Here is a 20,505-nt window from a genome sequence, read left to right on the forward strand (position 1 = left end):
CACTGTCCTCCCCCTGCTGCCCAGGAACATGGGAGACTGGGCCCAGGGCCACCCCGGATGCAGGTACACCATGCACACTTCGTCCTGGCCGCCCAGTGCACGCCGCTGGGCCCTGTCAGCTCCTCTTCCTGTGTGTCTGGGCTGGCCGCTGGGCAGTCCGGCACCCCCCGTCCTCTTGACCTGCTCTGTCAGGACGTGCCCACGCTGGGCTCTTGTCCGTGGTTCTGAAGTGACCGGCTCCTGACAGCAGCTGTGGCGCTGCCAGCCCTCCTGTGGGGAAGGTGCTGTGGTTTCCTGACTGTGGCGCCTCTCCAGAGCCACTGGGTTACGGTGTGTGGGCAGGCGCAGTCCCGGGGGGGAGAGAGCCTCCCCTCCCCGTGGTGCCAGCCTGGGAAGGTCTCCTCCTGAGTTTCCTGTATTTCTGTGAGTCGCTCGCCCTCCCGTGTGTGCTGCCTCTGTGTGTGTAGCTCCCAGCTCTTTCAAAAGACACATCTCTGTCTCCTCCTGTAAGGGGTGGTTTTCTCTTTGCTCTGTGGATATTTTCAAGTGGAGGAACGGCCACCCGTGTGGCATTTGCTGGCAGGACAGGACCACCCCTGAGTGATTCCAGCGCCCCCTTCCTGCTTGCCTGTGAATCGCTGACAGAGAGCACCGTTTCATACTGACCAGAGAAGAAATTCTTTGTTCTGTCCTTACGTTTGCCCTCCGTGCTTGCCCAGGTCCCTGCCACCACTCAGCAGCCCAGCCAGGAGGCCGCAAGGAAGTTCTTAGCGGTAGGGTTTCCCACATTTCAGGTGAGATCCTCAGCTGAGATCCCATTTGCCTGCCTTCCTCAGAGGATTCGGCTCAGCAGGGAGGGTCAGGAGACAAGATAAACTCCTAAACTCCGAGAGCAGGGGAGGCCTGCTGGCCAGAGAGGCAGAGGCCGGCCAGTGTGCGTGGCCAGCAGTCCCACTGCTGAAGGAGGACCGGGCCATGGACTCACTCCCCACGTTGGCGGGAACCTTGGGGTCTGAGAGGAGGAGCAGCACGACTTGGGCTCGAGTCGCAGGCCAGGGCACTTGCTCCCACTCTTGGCTCAGGTGGCCTGGTTCCATTCGTGACACCAGGTGCCCCACTCAGAAGTCATCCCTGTCATAGTGCCACGGCCAGAGCTACCTGAGTGGTGACTGTGAATGGACAAACAGCTGAGCGTAGCTTATCCAGAACAGCCCTCATTTTTGGCAAAGGTTTTGCTCCCTTCCCTGGCCTGATGGTCTCGCCTTTGTAGGACACCCAGCCTACTCTCTGGCCAGCTGCCCCGCCCATAGCAGCAGCCAGACTAGGTGGGCTGAGCTAGCCGTTACCTCGGCCCCTTTCTCTTTCATTCTTTCCCTCTTTCCTCACCCCTGCTTCTGCCCACTCATAATCTTCCCAGCCAATTTGGCCTCTTTCTTTATTGCTTTCTCCATCTGTAGCCAGTTGCCAATGTCCAGACTCCACAGTTGGCCAGCCAGCACTTGGACACACAGGCTTCTTCACTTAACCTAACTACTCAAATTGGCCTAATTTAGTTCAGTGTAACAGGCGCAGCCTCCTGACCCAGCAGGCTGTAAAAAGTTATCATTCCCAGCATTGATATTTCCTGCAAGCATCGCATCTGTCTGAAAGCTGCTACAGGTGAAGTTCCATAGATTCTTAGTGCTCTAATGGTAATTTTTAATTATAACCCACCCTAAATTAGCATAATGCTACCTGGGTCCTAGAAGAGTTTTAGTCCCTCTTAATTAAGTCTTAATGCAGCCAGTAGTTTATTTTTGAAGGATGGCATCATTAAGCTTATTGGCATACAGACAGACCTCAGAGATTCTGTGGGTTTGATTCCAGACCACCACAGTAAAGGGAATATCACAATAAAGCAAGTCACACGAATTTTTTGGTTTCCCAGTGCATATAAAAGTTATGTTTACACTATACTGTAGTCGATTAAGTGTGCAATAGCATTATGTCTGAAAAAACAAAGTGCACATACCTTAATTTTAAAATATTTTGTTGCTAAAAAATGCTCACCGTTGTCTGAGCCTTCAGTGGGTTATAATCTTTTTGCTGGTGGAGGGTCTCCCCTCAGAGTGGCTGGCTGCTGACTGAACAGGGTGGTCCTTACTGAAGGTTGGGGCGGCTGTGGCAGTTTCTTAAAATAAGACAGCCATGAAGTTCGCCACATTAACTGACTCTTCAGGAACGATTTCTCTGTAACACGCAATGCTGATGATAGCATTTTACCCACTTCTTTCAAAATTTGGATCAATCTTCTCCAACTCTGCCCCTGTTTTATCTACTAAGTTTATGCCATATTCTAAATCCTTTGTTGTCATTCCAACAATCTTCACAGAATCTTCACCAGGGTAGATTCCATCTCAAGAAACCACTTTCTTTGCTCATCCATAAAGTAACTCTTCATCTGTCCAGGTTTTCTCATGAGATTGCAGAAATTCAGTCACATCTCAGGCTCCACTTCTAATTCTAGTTCTTTTGCTGTTTCTACCACATCTGCAGTTACTTCTTCTGCTGAAGTCTTGAACCCCTCAAAGTCTTCCAGGAGGGTTGAAATCAACTTCTTCTGAACTCCTGTTAATGTTGATATTTTGGCCTCTTCCCACGAATCATGAGTATTCTTTTTTTTTTTTTTAAGGATTTTCTTATTTATTTATTTATTTATTTATTTATTTATTTATTTTTGGCTGTGTTGGGTCTTCGGTTCGTGCGAGGGCTTTCTCCAGTTGCGGCAAGCGGGGGCCACTCTTCATCGCGGTGCGGGGACCGCTCTTCATCGCGGTGCGCGGGCCTTTCTCTATCGCGGCCCCTCCCGTCGCGGGGCACAGGCTCCAGACGCGCAGGCTCAGCAATTGTGGCTCACGGGCCCAGCTGCTCCGTGGCATGTGGGATCTTCCCAGACCAGGGCTCGAACCCGTGTCCCCTGCATTAGCAGGCAGATTCTCAACCACTGCGCCACCAGGGAAGCCCCATGAGTATTCTTAATGGCATCTAGAATAGTAAATCCTTTCCAGAAGGTTTTCAATTACCTTTGCCCAGATCCATCAGGGAAATCACTATCTATCGCAGCTATATAGCCTTATAAAATGTATTTCTTAAATAATAAGAATTAAAAGTCAAAATTACTACTTGATCCAGGGACTGTAGAATGGATATCGTGTTAGCAGACATGAAAACAACCTGTATCTCATTGTCCATTTCCATCAGAGCCCTTGGGTGACCAGGTGCACTGTCAATGAGCAGTAGTGTTTTTTTGAAAGGAGTTTCTTTTCCTGAGCACATCTCAACAGTGGGCTTAAAATATTCAGTAAACCATGTTGTAACCAGAAGTGCTGTCATCCAGGCTTTGTTGTTCCATTTACAGAGCACAGGCAGAGTAGATTTAGCATAATTCTTACAGGCCTTAGGATTTTCAGAATGGTAGATGACCATTGGCTCAACTTCAAGTCACCAGGTGTTGTAGCCCCTAACAAGAGTCATCCTGTCCTTTGAAGCTTGGAAGCCAGGCATTGGCCTCTCCTCTCTTGCTATGGAGAGTCCTAGATGGCATCTTCTTCCAATAGAAGGCTGTTTAATCTACACTGAAAATCTTCTGTTCGGTGGAGCCACCTCCATGAATGATCTTAGCTAGATCTTCTGGATAACTTGCTGCAGCTTCTTCATCAGCACTTGCTGCTTCACCTTTACTTTTTTTTTTTTTTTTAAATTTTATTTATTTATTTATTTATGTTTGGCTGTGTTGGGTCTTCGTTTCTGTGCGAGGGCTTTCTCTAGTTGCGGCAAGCCGGGGCCACTCTTCATCGCGGTGCGCGGGCCTCTCACTGTCGCGGCCTCCCCTGTTGTGGGGCACAGGCTTCAGACGCGCAGGCTCAGCAGTTGTGGCTCACGGGCTTAGCCGCTCCGTGGCATGTGGGACCCTCCCAGACCAGGGCTCGAACCCATGTCCCCTGCATTGGCAGGCAGACTCTCAACCACTGCGCCACCAGGGAAGCCCCACCTTTACTTTTATGTAATGGAAAAGGCTTCTTTCCTTAAACCTCATGAACCAACCTCTGCTAGCTTCTACCTTTCTTCTGCAGCTTCCTCACCTCTCTTAGCCTTCATAGAGTTCGAGAGAGTTAGGGCCTTGCTTTGGGTTAAGCTTTGGCTTAAGGAAATGTTGTGGCTGTTTTGATCTTCTATCCAGACCACTAAAACTTTCTCCATATCAGCAATAAGGCTGTTTCATATGTTCACTTTTAATTTCCTTCAAGAACTTTTCCTTGGCATATACAACTTGGCTAACTGTCTGGTGATGCAAGAGGCCTAGCTTTCAGCCCATCTTAGCTTTTGACCTGCCTTCCTCACCAAGCTTAATCATTTCTACCGTTTCATTTAAAGTGAGAAATGCGTGACTTTTCCTTGAGAAGAATGTCACTTGAACACTAAGGCCATTGTAGGGTTATTAATTGGCCTAATTTCAGTATCATTGTGTCTCAGGGAATGAGGAGGGGGAGAAAGACGGGGAATGGCCAGTCAGTGGAGCAGTAAGAACACACAGCATTTATTAAGTTCACCATCTTATAAGGGCAAATTCGTGGCACCCCAAAACAATTACAATAGTAACATCAAAGATCACAGATCACCATAATAAATGCAATAGTAATAATGAAAAAGTTTGAAATATTACTACCATAATGTGACAGAGACATGAAGTGAGCAAATGCTGTTGGAAAAATGGCACTAATAGACTTGCTTGATGCAGGGTTGCCACAAACCTTCAATTTGTAAAAAAAAACCACAGTATCTGTGAAGTGCAGTAAAGCAAACAAAGTGCAATAAAAGGAGATGTGCCCATATTCTGGAAGGCTTAAGGTAGTGTAAGATCTAGGTAGTTTTTCTTTGATAGCCCTCATCTCTTGCTGTCAGCATCAGGGTCTTCTTAGAGACAAATATCGCAGCATGTGATGGGTATCAAATGATCCAGAATTGCTTCAGTGACTTCTTCCACTCATTACATCGCTGCTGCAGCTACTCAGGTACCTCCAGCCCTCCCAGGGTCTCCTCTGCTACTTTTGTCTGCAGCAACACGAGACACCACACCAAAGGCTAGCTGGAAGGCAGGGCATCCTTTGCCTGAAAGTAAGAGCTTTTCAGCTACTTTTCAGAGGCCTGCAGCCCCAGGATGCCTGCCGGCACGGGAGCCCTACCCACACCCCTCTCTGTGGGGACCTTGTCTGTCTGCCCTCCTCCTGCTCATGTTGTCATCCGCGCCCTGGACCCTCACTCTGGGCGACCGGAGCAGAGCCTGCGAAGGAACCCCACCAAGCTGTGACTCTCAGCGTCCTTCCTTCATTGCCCATCCCCCTTCAGCAACACTTATCAGTTATGGGGGCAGATCTGTGCTGATACAAAGAATGGGTCACGCTGGGGAATTTGACAGCCCCGCGTTCCCTGGCCCCATCCTCCTGCTGACGCCCTCCGTGCTCTGCAGTCAAGCATCCCAGCAGGTTCCCCTTCACTCCGTTTTCCTTAAATAAAAGTTGCCTGTAGATGAATGATCAGCATCACAGTCTCAAAGTAACATGGAGAGATGTAAAACCAGTCATAGAATAGTTAAAATAACGCAGCTGGGAAGGACTTAGCGAGCTCAGGTTGTGACTGGCACCAAGGTCCTCCACAGTTTTAAGATTAAATCACCAGTGAATAGTTTTTAAATGGAAAAGAGCTTCTTTTCTAAAAGGAGCTTTTGCTGTCTGAACTGGCCGGTCCTCTCTAGTGCGCCTGTTTGAGGAGGTGGGTTCTGTGCTGCTGTGTCTGAGGCCCTGCCTGTGGTCTGCAGGGGCAGGGCCGTGAGTGTTTCAGGACCAGGCATCGCTGTTACAGGGGTGGCAGCTCTTTGAGGAATGCAGTTTAATCCTTATTCTTTCCCTTTTCTGCAAGCACTGCATCGACCCCTGCTTACTTTAAATGCAGAATCGTTCCCAGTCATTTTTCGGGTTGGTAGGTGGGATTGCATCTCCATTCTCCGTGGCCTGTGTGGTGGCCCTCGCTGTTTCCTCTCTACTGTCGACTGCTTTTTCTTTGACTTCTAGACTATCTTTGCGTTGGGTAATGCTCATCAGCAGAGTTAACGTTCCCCATCAAACTGCCAGGCATTGACCAAGTGCTGGATGTGGAGGAAGGGAACCACTGGTACAGAAAACACAGTAACACCTTGTGTTTCTCTTTGTAGAGTCCGTTTAGTAGAAAGAGGATCTCCTCATAGTTTGCCCCTAATGGAATCAGGAAAAGTAAGTATTGAAGGAAGGCGTATACGTGTCCATATAAACATGAGTCTCAGTTTATGGGCTTTGAAAATTCAAGAAATAGATGGTAGATTTTTTTTTTTCAAAAATGTTTTCTTGAATGTAGTATATCAGGACTGGTTTTGGCCATGAGCACAGAAACTCAAAATGACAATGTTTTAAATGAGTTAGGGTTTTTTCTCATGTAGAAGAAACCACCAGGGACCGTGGCATCTTATGTCTTGGCCTCCCCTCCCAAGGGTGCCTCAGGGTCTAGAGTGGCTTTTCCAGCTCCAGCCTTCCTTTTGCACATTCCAGCCAGAGGAGGAGAAGCAGAAAAAGGAGGAGGCAGAAGGTGCAGACTGTGAGGACAGCTCCTCAGCCGCCTCACTCACACTTAAGTGTCACTGGGCATTGTCACCCACAGCTGAAAGGCAGGTTGGCAGCACTACATTGGTTTTGAATGTCTGCGGGCCTGGCTAACAATCAGGGCTTGTTTACTGTGGAGCTGGACAAAGAATGGTTATCAGGTGACAGCTAGTCGGTCCTCCAACAGTGGTTATCTTGTTTATAGAACTAAATGCAAGAAACGTATTTAAACCTAATTGAAGACTTTTTTTTTTTCTTTTTTGGCCCCAATCGTCAGATCTCTTCTCCATTTAACATAATTCTAAAAGCATATTGTTTTTGGACCTTTTACAGTCTGTGTCTATGTGACTGCCCGTTAGAATTCTTGGTACTAAGTTGGCTCTAAGGTGGGACACAGCGCTACCCACCCACCCAAGTCGGTCTGGCGGGCCGTTCGTCAGACGTGTTCCAGGAGCGTTCACCACAGATGTGTTGCCTTATCTTAACCGCACAGTGTTAATTAGCTGAACTGAGACGGGTTCTGTTCTAAATTTCCAGAATCAGCTTTTGCTTCATTACGTGGTTTCAGTGGAATGTGGAGCATTTCTGAGCTAAACGTCCATTAAGAAGGAGGTGCTTCATATCGACATTGTACTAGAAGATGTTTACCAGCAGGAAAAGTGGGCAGTGTGGTGGAGGAGAGGGGCAGAGCCGCAGGCGCGGTGTCCTCGTGGCTCGGCAGACGCATGGGTGGTGACGGCCGTCTCTTCTGGACACCACAAAGCAGCTCCACTAAATCCTATTTTGCAAGCATTGAGCCTGTTAAATTATATCATTTATCATGTTTTTGTTCAAATTCTTAATTTTAGGATCACTTTAACACAGGCTCTGTCACTGTAATAATTACAATGAAATGTAATTGTTTTGCTGTAATTATATAATGCTGTATATGATTTTGATTTAAAGCCATTCACTTTCTAAACCATTTTAATCAGGAAAATAGGCACATGGCATGAAAACAAGGTCAAGGTTGATTGTGCAGTATCTACCTGTCTGTCCGCTGATGAGACTCTTCTTTCCAACATAGATACTTCCAGGGGTTCGGATCATAATTGCCAATCCAGAAACAAAAGGACCGTTGGGAGACTCACACCTGGGTGAGGTGAGTTCTGGGGACTCACACCTGGGTGAGGTGAGGTACAGGGTGTCCATGAAAGTTCAGGATTACAAAGTAGGATTTCCTTAAGGGAGTATCACAGATTCTCTTCAAAAAATTTAGAAAAGAGGAAACTTCATGTGAGCGGACTGAGTTTCCTTGTTTCCCAGCCCTTGGTTTGTCTTCTACGTGTCTGCTGCCTTCACAGCAGGGAAGTCCTTTATCAGGAACACGATGGGGAATGTGCAGAGGGAATCTTGCCAACCTCAGAATCATAACAGTACTAACAACCGTGGCAGGCGGGCTGGGTACACGACAGGTGTTTATCTGGGTCAGAAAGTCACTTCCGCTCCCTTGTGTTGACGATGAACCTGGCCAGTGACTCCGCGCCCAGCCCCTCATCCTGCACCCTGCTGGCTGCGTGTGGCTGCAGGAGACCCTTCCTGGGCTGTCATCCCCACAGCTTGCCCTGCTCGGCCGGCCAGGTGTGCCCGCCTCTGCCTTACACTGTCCTTCCTCTCCCTGATGGACTTGTTTCTTCTGACATGTCTGCCTCCCCTCCCCACCCCCCCGTTTTCCTCTCCAAGGCCAAGCCCACAGTGACCCTGTCCTGCCCTCAAGGACCCTCTTGCAGGTGCCGCCCACTGTTCGGTCAGCTTCCCCCCTTCCTCTGACCCGTTCTGGCCACACAGAAAAGGCTGCCACAGCTGGCACATGACCAGCACACCAGCCCCGCCACTCTCCTGGAGTGGTGCCCTGGGCACACGTGTGTACCTCGTAAAGGGGTGAATAGTGATGAGGCGTGAGTCCTAACCACTGCTCACTCCCCAAACCCTTTCTCTTCTTGGGCAGTTTTTTGGCCCCTCACTCGTCTGTCTCTATGTGAAGATCAGAACTAGTCTGTGAGCTGCACTATATTTTAGGAATTTCCTTTAAATATATGTCTAGGAATGAAATTGGGATGTAGCACCCGCCATCTCGGGCACCTGGGGATGCTCCCGGCGGCTGCTGTCCTCACAGCGGGCAGCCTTGCTTGGAGCTGAGCGGGTGCGCTGGGCGGAGGGGCAGGGACCACTGCACCCTGATGTTCTGCTGGGAACGTGTCTTAACAGAGATGGTTTTCCTTCCCCTCGCTCGACGGGGTGCCCTCCATCTCTGGTCTGCTTCCTCGTTGCTCAGCAGGCGTGACTGAGGGCCGCTGGCTAGACCCCAGCTCCTCCGGGCCTCATCTGTGCGGACTTGATGGGCTCCTCTGCCTTGTCCCTGGCTCTGCTCAGCCCACGTGGTCGGCACCGTGTCAGCAGGTCTTTCTTTCCCATTTCCACGGTCAGGCACTTTTGTCCCCCATTTTTTGATGTTACAGTGCCTTTCCCTTCTAGAGTTTGTTTTGTGTTGTGTTGTTTTATTACAATATAATATTCCTAGAAGTATGCAAACCAAGTGAAAGGGAAAGTAAATCGCAAAGCTTTTTAACATTTTTCCAGCTTGCTTTTTAGGAACAATCAGTACATTTGAATAAACACAAGGAAACTCATACAACCTCGTTCATTTGATGTTTATTTCAAAAGCCCTCAATCCATCTGCTTTAATAGAATTCTCAACAGATGATGGCTTGGTTGTTCGCTCAGCCATGAGCTTGCTGTCATGCCTTCGTTTCAGTAAACTTTGTGGCATCTGTGTCTCCCCAGAAACTGGAATCGTCTTGTTTTTGCAGGGCAAGGACAGTTTCAATAGCACTGAATATAATCTATTGAATTGTAAAAGTAGCTTCTGCCCTGGAGATCATGTCAAGTTAACTTATCCAGTTATATTTTGCTTCCTTAACAGATCTGGGTTCACAGTGCCCACAATGCCAGTGGTTATTTCACTATTTACGGAGATGAATCCCTCCAGTCAGATCACTTCAACTCAAGATTAAGTTTTGGAGACACACAGACAGTCTGGGCACGAACAGGCTATTTGGGGTTCCTGCGGAGAACTGAACTCACTGATGCAAACGGAGGTGAGAGTTCCGACAGGCAGCACGAAGGTCCTCAGACCCCAGAAACCCGTCTGGGGTCTGGGATCCCAATCCCGGGAGAATGTGCGTGCGTGCATGCTTGCTGCAAGCCAGCCTGAAAACAGCCGAGGGTGAGAGAGCGCCAGCTCAGGGCAAGTGCATCCAGCAGTGGAAGCTGCATGTCACGTGCTCTGTGCTCCTATGTGAGCCAGGAACACATTTAAAACCAGGGGCAAGAGCCAGGTGCCGTGTTGTCCACAACAAGTGCCTGTAAGTGCAGCTCACAGACTTGTCGCCAATCCTGGAGCCACCAGCCCAGCCCAGGGCCTCCTGAAGCCCTGCTGCTCTCTTCCAGGACGGGAGGTGCTGGCCTCGGGTGCTCTGTATTTCTGCACCTGTCCAGCAGGCCTGGTGCCGCAAGGTGCCCAAGGGGAGCTGCAGCTCTGAGGGGCTGGCGCTGGGCGTGGGTGTTATGCAGAACTAACACGTTAAGAGCCTGCCTGCTCTTCAAGTCTTTGCTGATCCTGGAATCCTTTCTCCACTCCTTATTTCACTAAAAACAGAGACAGGACTTGGGTATTACATAGAGATGGGGCCTGAGCTTTCTTGGTGAGATCCTGCCAGACTCAAAGCCAGAAGTCAGCGAGCCTTCCTGACCCACCTGTCTGATGGGAGCTATGCCAACCTGGCTGAACCAGCATGAATTTAGGGGAAAAGTACAAGATATTTTGGTGTTGCATTTTCAATTTGGGAAAATCGTACACTGTTTTACTTGAGGGTGCTATCTGGGGTTCCTTGAAGAACTAAGCTTAGCAGCACCCAGACCTCCCAGGAGGCAGGGCAGGTCCCATCCTGCGGAGCCTGCGGGCTGGAACAGTGGGATACCCCACGGCAGCTGTGGTTAGAAGCCAGCAAGTAACTGCCTCCATCTCATCTGACTTAAACTGGAAAAGATTTATTTTCTGGTATTTTATATGTCAGTCACTTCTCTCAAACTCACCGTGATATATTTACTAGTCTAAAGATTAAAGACGTCTCCTTGTTTGTTTGTTTGTTTGTTTTTCACACACACACACACTGTATTTTATTTTTACAAGAGATAAATAGACTGACACGAAGCATTGTACATGGATGACCACAACAAAAGCAACAATGATTGCAATTACCAAACCTGAAACACACTCATACTATGTCATAATATTGACATTCAGTCCAGTAATCCTCCACTGTCACAGCTCCTTTACTTTGCAGTGAAAATTGATTTGTATATTCTTTGCCTCTGAGTCCTTGTGGGATTTTTTTTTTTTTAATTCAGACAGAAAGTCACAAAAATTATACTCATCCTCATCAGTTCACTCAGTCCCATGTAATTAAATTTTTTTTTCATCTTGATCTTTTGTTAGCACTTTTTTGAGTTCATCAGTTTTTCATTAGAGTTCTGAAAATGCTTATTCATTCAGTTCAGCAGTACAGTCAGTTACCAGAAACCTGTACTTGTCAGAGTCTTTTCCATGAATTTCTTGAAGATGAAACCCTTTTATAGGAACATATTTGCAAAAGCATCAGAGTACACCCAGAACTGTCTGTAAATGACAAAAGACTTAAAAATGACCACAGTTAAAGATTTGATGAACATCTCCTTGTTTTTAAGGAAAGATGGACAGACTGCATGTTGTCATTATCCCAAGGTTTGCACAGCTGATGAGAATAAATTTAACAATTACACGAGCTAAGGAAATTTTTGTTCATGCACATTCTCAGAAACTATGCTTCCTCTTCCCGCTTAGACAGGCAGTAATAAGAGAGTTAAGAGCTCATGTGCTGGCACCAGAGGGAACTGGGAGTAACTTGGGCTGTGCTGGGTCCTCACCATGTGACTCCAGGGAGCAGGTCTGCTGGCCCGTGTCCCGGCGGTGCTGATGCTGCTGAGGGCCGTGTGATAACGCACTTGACGGCGTGTGGAGGCTACGCCTGTGGGATGAGGGGAGGGACGTGCAGGCCTGCGGCCAGCGCTGAGCCAGGCAGCACTTCCGCCTGCACCTTTTCCCTGAGAGCCTCGGGCTGCAGAGTTTCCCTGGTAGAAGGGAGACAGCATCTCTTGCTCAGTGATCTTTTCTTTGCATCTCTTTCGCATTCAGGGGTAGTCTTTTTTATTTTTTAAGCGGCTTGAGCGGCATTGCAGTGAAGCTCACACGGTTTCCATTCCCTGTACAGAGCGCCACGACGCCCTCTACGTGGTGGGGGCCCTAGATGAGGCCATGGAGCTGCGCGGCATGAGGTATCACCCGATAGACATCGAGACCTCCGTCATCAGAGCCCACAAAAGCGTCACGGAATGGTGAGGAGGGGGCGGCAGCCCGAGGGCACGGGGTCCTGGGCGGAGTCAGCTTTCCAGGGTGAACCTGAACCTCTGAAGAGCACTCCTAGTGCAGAGTTGTTGCTTTTCCCGAGAGTGACATACAGACGGCTGGGCGGTGTTTCCAGGGAGCCGTTTATTTGGTTTTTTGTTAAGGAAAGCATGATGTAGGGGAAATAGACTGTCCGCGGGAGCCTAAACGCAGCATGCCTGTGGGAAGACCTTAGGCTCCAGGAGAGGCCGCGTTTGCCAGCGTCACTGGGTTGTCAGTGACAAGTCACCCACCCCAGCCACCCTTGGGGGTGAGGGACCTTGCAGGCCATGCTTCTCTCTGGCCGTTTGGTTGGCTGTGACGTGTGAGTGTGCCCAGATCACCGCCTGGCCTAGGGGCTGCAGCGCCGACCACCTCCTCAGGGCCTTTACGTGGCATTTGAGAGTGAAAAGTGGCTTCAGCGCCATTGGCTGCAGGTCTGCTCATTCCCTTAGTCCCTGAACTGGCAGAGGCCTGATGGAGCCCATCTGGAAGCTCAGGGCAGGAGCCCCAGGGGAGGCTTGTTCCAAAACCTCTCGGGAGAAAACTGCTCGTTTTCTCGGCAGGTGGGTTGGTCTGAGATTGTCGGCTGCCTCTTGTTAGCTGACGCAGGCTGGTGTTCTTGGCCATGCACTGCACTGCACAGAGGACTTGGCAGACAGAAGAGTCGGGTGGACGGGAGCGCCTCGTCCCCGCTTGGTACCGCGTTTCAGGGCGAGCAGTGACGGAGCCCGTCCGAAGCACAAGTCCTCCGCCTGCCAAAGCTGCCTGTGCACTCGTGTGTCGAGGAGGGCAGAAACCCCAGAAAGGCATCAGCCCAGAAACTGGCCGGGGCCCACCTCAGTTTCCATTTAAATAGCTATAAATACCAATCACAGCCTTCCATTTTTGTATTTTTAAGAAAATAATTTTGACTGGCACGTATTGCCTCCCTCGAGTATTTTCTATCTAGTTGAAAAGGTGCCGTTTCCACTTAAAAGTGTGTGGCAGGGGTGCCCCTCGTGGGTTTCTCCTTTCTGTTCTGAGCATTGCTTAGATGCTGTGACGCGGAATAAAGCTGCGTTTTATTCCGAAGGGTTTCTCTCTCTTGGAGTCTGTGCAGCACAACTGTTCTGTTATTTCCCTCCCCCTTGCCTGTGGCCCCCTCACGGGGCGCCCCCATCAGTCACTTCATGCAGAGAAAGAAGGATGTGATGCCAGGTCACATCTGTGACTGCCTCACTGAGTACGGTCCAGCCCCCCGACCGTCTCAGCCACTGCGGCCCCAGGAGAGCGCCGGTGGAAAGAGAGTAGCCGGCAGCAGCCCGCGGCCTCTTAGCAAACCCCCTCCCCAGTTAACTGTGGAGTCTGAGCTGGTCCTGATGCTGCGCCGTCGATTTCAAATGCCAGGATAAGATTGTTCCCAGCGCGCATCAGAGTGGTCACACGTGATTCATGGACTCAAGGCGCGGCCCGTGCGGAGCGGTGCCCGGTGCCTGGGAGTTGTGCCCTGGGACTCGGCGCTGGCACTTCTTCTCGGGAACAGCGCCCCACAAGGTGTTCCCTTAGGTGTACACGCTCGTCACAAAGCAAAATCCAGAAGGAGGCGTCTGCTGAACACGTTCTCCAATGTTTCCCTTTCATTTTCATGTATTCATTGGCCACACTGAACAAAATACTCATTTTTTCCTAATAGGCATACCCTATGCTTTCAGGAAACAATAGTGAATGTTCCCAGATGCTTCCTGCCTCACAACTGAGATAGAACCTTCTCTGTGTCTGGCAAGAGAAAGATCCCCGCAGCCCACTGCAGGGCCCCAGAGCCTGTCCTGTCCTCCACGCGGCTCCGGTGGCCAGGGGCAGTGTGTGTTAAGGTTCTTAAACAACCACGTTTTAAAAGCCCAACTGTATGATGTTAAAGTGGCTTAAAGTGTAAAACACTGTTCTTAGGCTTTTACAAATTGGGCAGACAAAATACTCTGGGTGGCCCTCCTGTTGAAAGATCCAAAATAAGACACCTCTGGGTAAATCTCTGGAGTTCTTCAGGAATTACCCCACATGAGTCAGGTCTCACTGCATTGCCCTCATCCTAAACTCAGTACTTTAAACAGGAATCAGTTAATGTGCCCTGGGTCTGCAGTTGACCACTGAGGTATCTGACCCCAGTGTGGCTGGAGCCTGCGGGTCAGCCGGGCCAGGGGCTGGCAGCTCTTCTGCACACGTTTTTCATCCCCCTGGTGGCAGAGACAAGTCAGGACCAGCCCCAGTGCCCCCGCTGTCCTAGCCTCAGCGACAAGCCCACAGACCATGTTGCAGGCTGACCCAATCACCTGGTGGGACAAACTCCACCCTTAGGGGCCTCGTGCGTGCATCCAGGGAGGGCAGGGGTGGGGCTGCCACTGTGAGAGCAGGTCGGTAGGTGCAGATGACGGGAGTGTGAGAGCCGGTCAGGAACCAACAGGCCTGAGGAGGCTTAGCACCCAGGCAGGTCCGCAAAGAACCCAGTGGAACGTCTGGAAAAGAAAACAGGATCGTTAAGTTCAAGCCCCGCTGTACAGTGATGCTTCTCTCTCTTCCAGTGCTGTGTTCACCTGGACAAACTTGCTGGTGGTTGTGGTTGAGCTCGACGGGTCCGAGCAGGAAGCCCTGGACCTGGTCCCCCTGGTGACCAACGTGGTCCTGGAGGAGCACTACCTGGTGGTGGGGGTGGTGGTGGTGGTGGACATCGGCGTCATCCCCATCAACTCCCGGGGGGAGAAGCAGCGCATGCACCTCCGTGACGGCTTCCTGGCCGACCAGCTGGACCCCATTTACGTGGCCTACAACATGTAGACGCTCCCAGAGGCGGGCCATCTGCTCAGTGTCGCGAGTGTGCAGGCGCCAAGGCGAGTTCCCGAGCGGAGCCTTTGCCAAGTGGTGGGGAGGAGACTTTCCACTCGTCCTGATCGGCACGGGGATGAGACGAGAAATGTGAAGTTTGCTCAGAAGGACTTTGCGTTACTGCCTTCAGTTTGTTGGAAAAGCCCATTTCAAAAACTTTTTCTTTTTTTTTAATTATTGGATAATAAGTGCTTTCTTCGTAAATGTGGTATTTTGTTAAGCCAAAATAGCAATTAAAAAAATATTCTGCCCTCCAGATGGGTTCTTTTAAACAATTTATGTAGTGTGACAAAGAATTGTTTTCTCTGTTTTAATGTGTCATGAAATCTTAATGCCATGGACCTGCTACTAATTTAAGCCATTGCTGGAGCTCATCCTTCTAGGACAGTTTGTTGAGGTACGAGAAAACCTTCCAAATAGCACCTTCCAATTAGATTTTAGCAGCTTTCTTTGTCAGAAATGTGCTGAAGAAACAGGCTAATAATCGGCCTTTGAATTTTAGCATGGAATGAGAAGAAATTATAAATAAGGTGTATTTCGGCAATTACCTTGCAGATATCTTTGTACTAAACTAAAATGATAAAATAAGTTAACTTCATATGTAATTATGTACAAAACGTTTAATTTATTTTGATCTCTTTAGAAGTATAACAGAGAAAACATTCAAGAATATTAAAGTCTTGTAATGTTTGCTAATATAAAAAGTGTTGTATTATCTTGCGTGGATAGCATCACAACAAATATATATATATGAAATATAAATTCACTAAGAACAAAGGAGATTTTAAAGTTTAAAACGCAGAACCTGTCACTTGCATGGCGTCCCCTCCACTGCACTGTAGATAGACTCTCGCCCGTTGCTGGTGTGCGCGGCCAGACAGCCAGCAGCACAGTCGGAACCTTTCCTCCGGAACCAGAGACCAGCAAGTGGCGCTGTCGCCTCAGAGGTGGCGGATCGGAGCTGGACGTGCACTTTTCCTTCTGCTGCGGGGTCTCGACGGATTGTCAGTGCCGCGTGCCCACCGCACTGCACGGCCTGGGGAGCAGCTGGCCCACAGCACGCGCTCTCTCGGCCGCAAGAATTCATTGCACAATGTTCCCATCATTTTTGTTTGTGTCACCTTTTTTTGGTCCTCGGTATGAAAAGGAATGTCATTCTGTGGTCATTTGCAGCGGGTTGTGCTGACTCCTTCAGCGGCTTTAAGGGAAGAGACTCACCAGGAGAGGGTCGTGCCTGGGGAGCCGCCCCCGCTGCCGGGACAACAGAGCCACTGGCTGGGGCAGGAGGCCCCCAATCCCCTCCCGTCACTGCACCTCCTGCGAGGACACGCTTCTGATTTCCATCTCTTGCTGCTGCTGCTGCTGCTGCTGCTGCTGCCGCCTCACACGCCTTGGAACTTTCAGAGCTCCTCTCACACTCCCGGACTGAATCAGCCCGTCTGCGTCCAGCCAGGAAGAAGTATCAGCTGTCCAAGAGAGATTCACTTTGTAATTGCCCCAGTGCGCCCCATGGGGGCTGTGTCAGGTCTGCATGACTAAGATTGCTGCTGGCAAGACTGAGACCCTTTCTGTGAGGTTGTCTTATCTGCCTTTGCTCTGTGTGCTGGCAGTGAGCCCTTTGCTACAAGAGAGTTTTGTTTGACTTCTGAGATCCAAGGCTAATTGCTGTTAAAATTTTAAGTGGCATTTTTTAAAAATTTGTCTGCATGTGGGGTGCATTGTTCCATCTCCACAAGTTATTTGATTTTTAAAATATTGTTTGACTTCATTGCTGTGTATGAATATTTCTCTACATGCTTCAGATACACATTCCCACAGTCTTTCGCTTCCTAAGGGGGAAAAAACCCCACCACACACAGGAAAGACACACATGCCCACCTTGTGTAGGGGGAGGGGTTTAAGGTTTCGGGTCCGACACTGATGAGGAAGCAGGACTGCAGGTGACTCGCGAGGCCCAGCGAGGTGGGGTGAGGTCGGTCCTGCTGTCCTGTGTCAGCGTCGAGGTCCAGAGGGCTCAGGGCTGGGATCCAAGTTCTGTTGTGCAAGAAAAAGGAAAGGAGACAACTAAGTACCACCCGTTTAGCAATAAAGGAAGATCGTTCTGTACTAGGAATTGTGCTGTGGATGAGTCATTCATGAGAACGTAACCAGTGTTTGTCTTGTGACCTTGTGCTTTTGAAGTCAGACAAAACCGTGTGATCACCTTGCACACAGGAGGGTACACAGTGATCACTGAGACTCAGACCAACCGACAGGGCGGCTTCCTCATGGTGCTTGTTTATTATATCTATTTAATCCTGCTTGACACTTTACCCAAGGGAAACGGTCCCTTTTACCAGTTGGATGCTAGCAGCGTTATTTCATAGTGTGGTGACTGGTTAGAGAAATTCATGTACTCAACCAATCACGGTTTCAAACAAAATTTTTATGTGCAAAGGACGGCAACCTTCTCGTATGTTAAACCACCAGTAAGCTTTGTACATCTGTGATAACGCCTGTTTTATATTCAAATGAACAAATAAAAGCTTTTATTTTTGTTGCTCTGAAAATAGCAGTTTCTTAATTGGTCCCCTGGAAAACTGGGCCAGCTTCCATCCCAGGAAGGAAGTGACTCCTACCAGGAATGTATCTGACTCTGTTTACATAATTTGTTGCATTACTTATCAGTACAGATAATCATACTTCGAACAATGTTTAAATTTTGATGTGGGCATTTATTGCTAAAAATATTCCTATGGCAACAAATGTTTTGTGAAATGTTTTTTTTAATTCTTTTAAATATATCTAAATATATTTGTTCATATTTTGCTCCAAGTGTACAGATTATTGGTAACTTTTAGGAACAAGGAGTGTGAGTCTGTGTGCACATACTCTCTGCTGCTCCTCGGCAGGAAGCTTTGCCAGGACATAGGTCTCGCTGACGATTCCAACCCAGATTATCTTTGTTTTGATCTTGGCTTCATCTCTTGGAAAGTAGTAGCGAGATACTCCAATAAAGGTGTTTTAAAAAAAAAAAAAAGTAGTAGCGGGTTAACTGACCTCCAGCCTAATGGTTACAAAAGCGTAAGTTTAATACACCTGAAAATCAGTAGAACTGATTCTGCACACAGATTAACAGGCTTCACCTGAGTTGCCTATGTGTTAGAATTCCACTTGTACCAGGACCGTCCCGCGCTAATTGGGGGTATAAAAGTGGGTGGCTGGTGCAGTCCACCTGCATTGGGTGACTCAGAACGTTGCTGACACAGAACCGCCCCCTGTGGCCGTGCTTTGTGCAGCGTGTGTTCCTGTGTGTGCGTAGAGTTTCTTCTGATGCCGCGTTCTGCGTCCTCCAGCACAATGCTGAGGTCTGGGGACACAGTCAGGAGTTTGGTCAGCTGGCCGATCATTATTCTGGGTCTTAACCGTCCTCGTTGATGTCTTGGTGTCCCACGTTGGGTGGTGTGTCCACCTCAAGGGACGTGGTGTCACTGCTTCCGAGGAGAGAGGTTCAGTTTCCTTGACACCCACGTCTTTTGTGACTTGTAGTCTCGACTTACGACATCTTCTCAGCAGAACCCACAGCCCCGGTCCCCACCTGTGGGCCAGCCCTTTCTCTCCTGCCGGCCCCCAGGCGGGCGCTGGGTCCCAAGAGGGCATCTTTCCCGTCATGGCCGCTCTGGCTCCAGTCCAATGGGCCCCTCAGTTCACCTCTTATTGTCTTTCCGTTTTTAAGGTTAATCCATGAACAAAATAACTGGGCAAGACCAAGTCAGTACGATACCTTAGCGAGAGACTTGGGTTGGCCGTGCTGCCTCGGGCGGTGGTTGGTGGTGGTGACCCCTCAAGGTGGTGCACGCATCAGCTCCTCTGGCTGGGGTGGATCCCCCATGTCTCGGTGACCCCTCGGCTCCCCCCTTTCCCTCCCCTCCCCCCTCCATACTGCACATCACTGTCACCCCTGACTCGGTCGTTCATGGGGGGAGAGTCGGAGGCCCACCCAGGTCTGGCACAGAGGCCTCTAGCAGATGGACGGCATCTGCGGCCCGGCCAGTCGTGCTGGTCGTCGGGGCAGGAGGCTGGCAGGTGGCTCGGCTCCGCAGCTCCTCACTTGTCACCTGTGAAGAGAGCGCGGGGCCCCACGTGGGGCTGTCGGGCTCGGGGGACAGACTGACCAGGGGAAAAGCAAAGGAGCAGAAATGGAAAGTGAGAAGGAGGAAGGGAAGCCCGGCAGTGCGGGCGCAGAGGATCCAGGCTTGGCCTCAACTCCCCTCATGTTGCTTCGTTTCCCTACCTCGTGTTGGTGTTGACACGTGTTGACAGATATCTCTGGGCCTGTCCGGCTTCCCTGGGGGGACCAGGGCGTGTGTTCTCTGCGGGCCAGACCAGCCCGAGCAGACGTTCGGGAGATGCAGGGGAGCCGCTGAGGGGCAGAGGTCCGCTAACTTGATGCGTCCCTGCTCTGCTGACCGTCAGGAGGACGAGGACCGCGTCGGGTCCCACACTTCGGCGGAGCCCGGGACGGAGCAGTGAGGTGAAGGCCACGTGCGGCCAGAGCTGCCCCCTCCCTGCATTCCCGTGGGACGTTTTCCGAGGGACCGGATGCACCCACGCATCTTGTCAAGTCACCCTTCGCGGTCCCTGACCCCTGTCCATGCTCCCTGAACCTGGGGGGCAAGGGGCAGCATTGCTGTGCATCCCATTCCTCAGCCCCCCGTGAGAGGGCAGAGGCCACCTGTCCTGACCACTGTCCAACGGGCTTTCCCGCAGGTCAGGCAGCATCAAAAGCATCCGAAGCTGAGAGCCAGGGGGTGAATCCTCAAAGACGACGCTCTCCTTGCGGAGCAAAGCTCCTAGCCACCAAGGGGGCAGCGCGGCTTTCAGGTCAGCCCCACCTGGACAATGGCTGCAGGGTGTCCTAGCTGGGAAGTGGCGGCAGCGTGTCACCGGCTGGGGTTCCTGGAGGTAGGAGGGGGCTGTGAGGTGAGTTGGCGGTCTTGATGGGTCTTAGGGATGCTTTTGGTTAAGGTTAAACCGTTGGTCGTTAGCGGGCAGTTACACCTGGACGGGCAATGGCACACTGATTATGCTGCATCTTGGCAACAGCTCCAGTGAGGGTTGAACCAGATCCTCACCAGCCTGCTAAGGCTGGGGTGGCGGACATGTCTGTAAAGGGCCAGGTGGCTTCTGTCTGAACCACTCAAGTCCTGATGTTGTGACCCAGGTGCAGCCCTCAGATCTGTGGGAAAGGATCTGGTCCAACAGAACTGTATTTAAGAACACAGAAACGTAAATTTCATATCATTCTCCCATCATGAGATATTATTCTGTGGATTTTTTTCCAAGTATAAATGCTACTTTTAGCTTGTGGGCCCTACAAAAATAGATAGTAGCTGGATTTGGCCAGATTTGGGGTTGTAGTTTGCTGATTCCTGTTGTAAGACACACAAGTAATAAGGCAAACTTTTGAGAATTAAC

General features: G+C 50.0%; 1 protein-coding gene across 5 annotated transcripts in view; it reads left to right on the plus strand.

Annotated features, from left to right (window-relative positions):
- The window catches only part of DIP2C (disco interacting protein 2 homolog C), a 378,709-nt gene extending 360,853 nt beyond the window's left edge, over window positions 1–17,856 (plus strand). For all 5 annotated transcript variants that reach the window (XM_057542779.1, XM_057542780.1, XM_057542781.1 and 2 more), the window contains 5 exons: window positions 6,248–6,305; window positions 7,735–7,809; window positions 9,631–9,805; window positions 12,017–12,140; window positions 14,748–17,856. In XM_057542779.1, coding sequence (XP_057398762.1) covers window positions 6,248–6,305; window positions 7,735–7,809; window positions 9,631–9,805; window positions 12,017–12,140; window positions 14,748–15,000 — 685 coding nt within the window. In that variant the 3' untranslated portion in view covers window positions 15,001–17,856. The remainder of the gene's footprint in view (window positions 1–6,247; window positions 6,306–7,734; window positions 7,810–9,630; window positions 9,806–12,016; window positions 12,141–14,747) is intronic.
- The last annotated feature ends 2,649 nt before the right edge of the window (window positions 17,857–20,505 follow it).

Source organism: Balaenoptera acutorostrata, chromosome 3 (assembly GCF_949987535.1).
Source record: "Balaenoptera acutorostrata chromosome 3, mBalAcu1.1, whole genome shotgun sequence".
In the NCBI taxonomy this organism is placed as follows: domain Eukaryota; kingdom Metazoa; phylum Chordata; class Mammalia; order Artiodactyla; family Balaenopteridae; genus Balaenoptera; species Balaenoptera acutorostrata.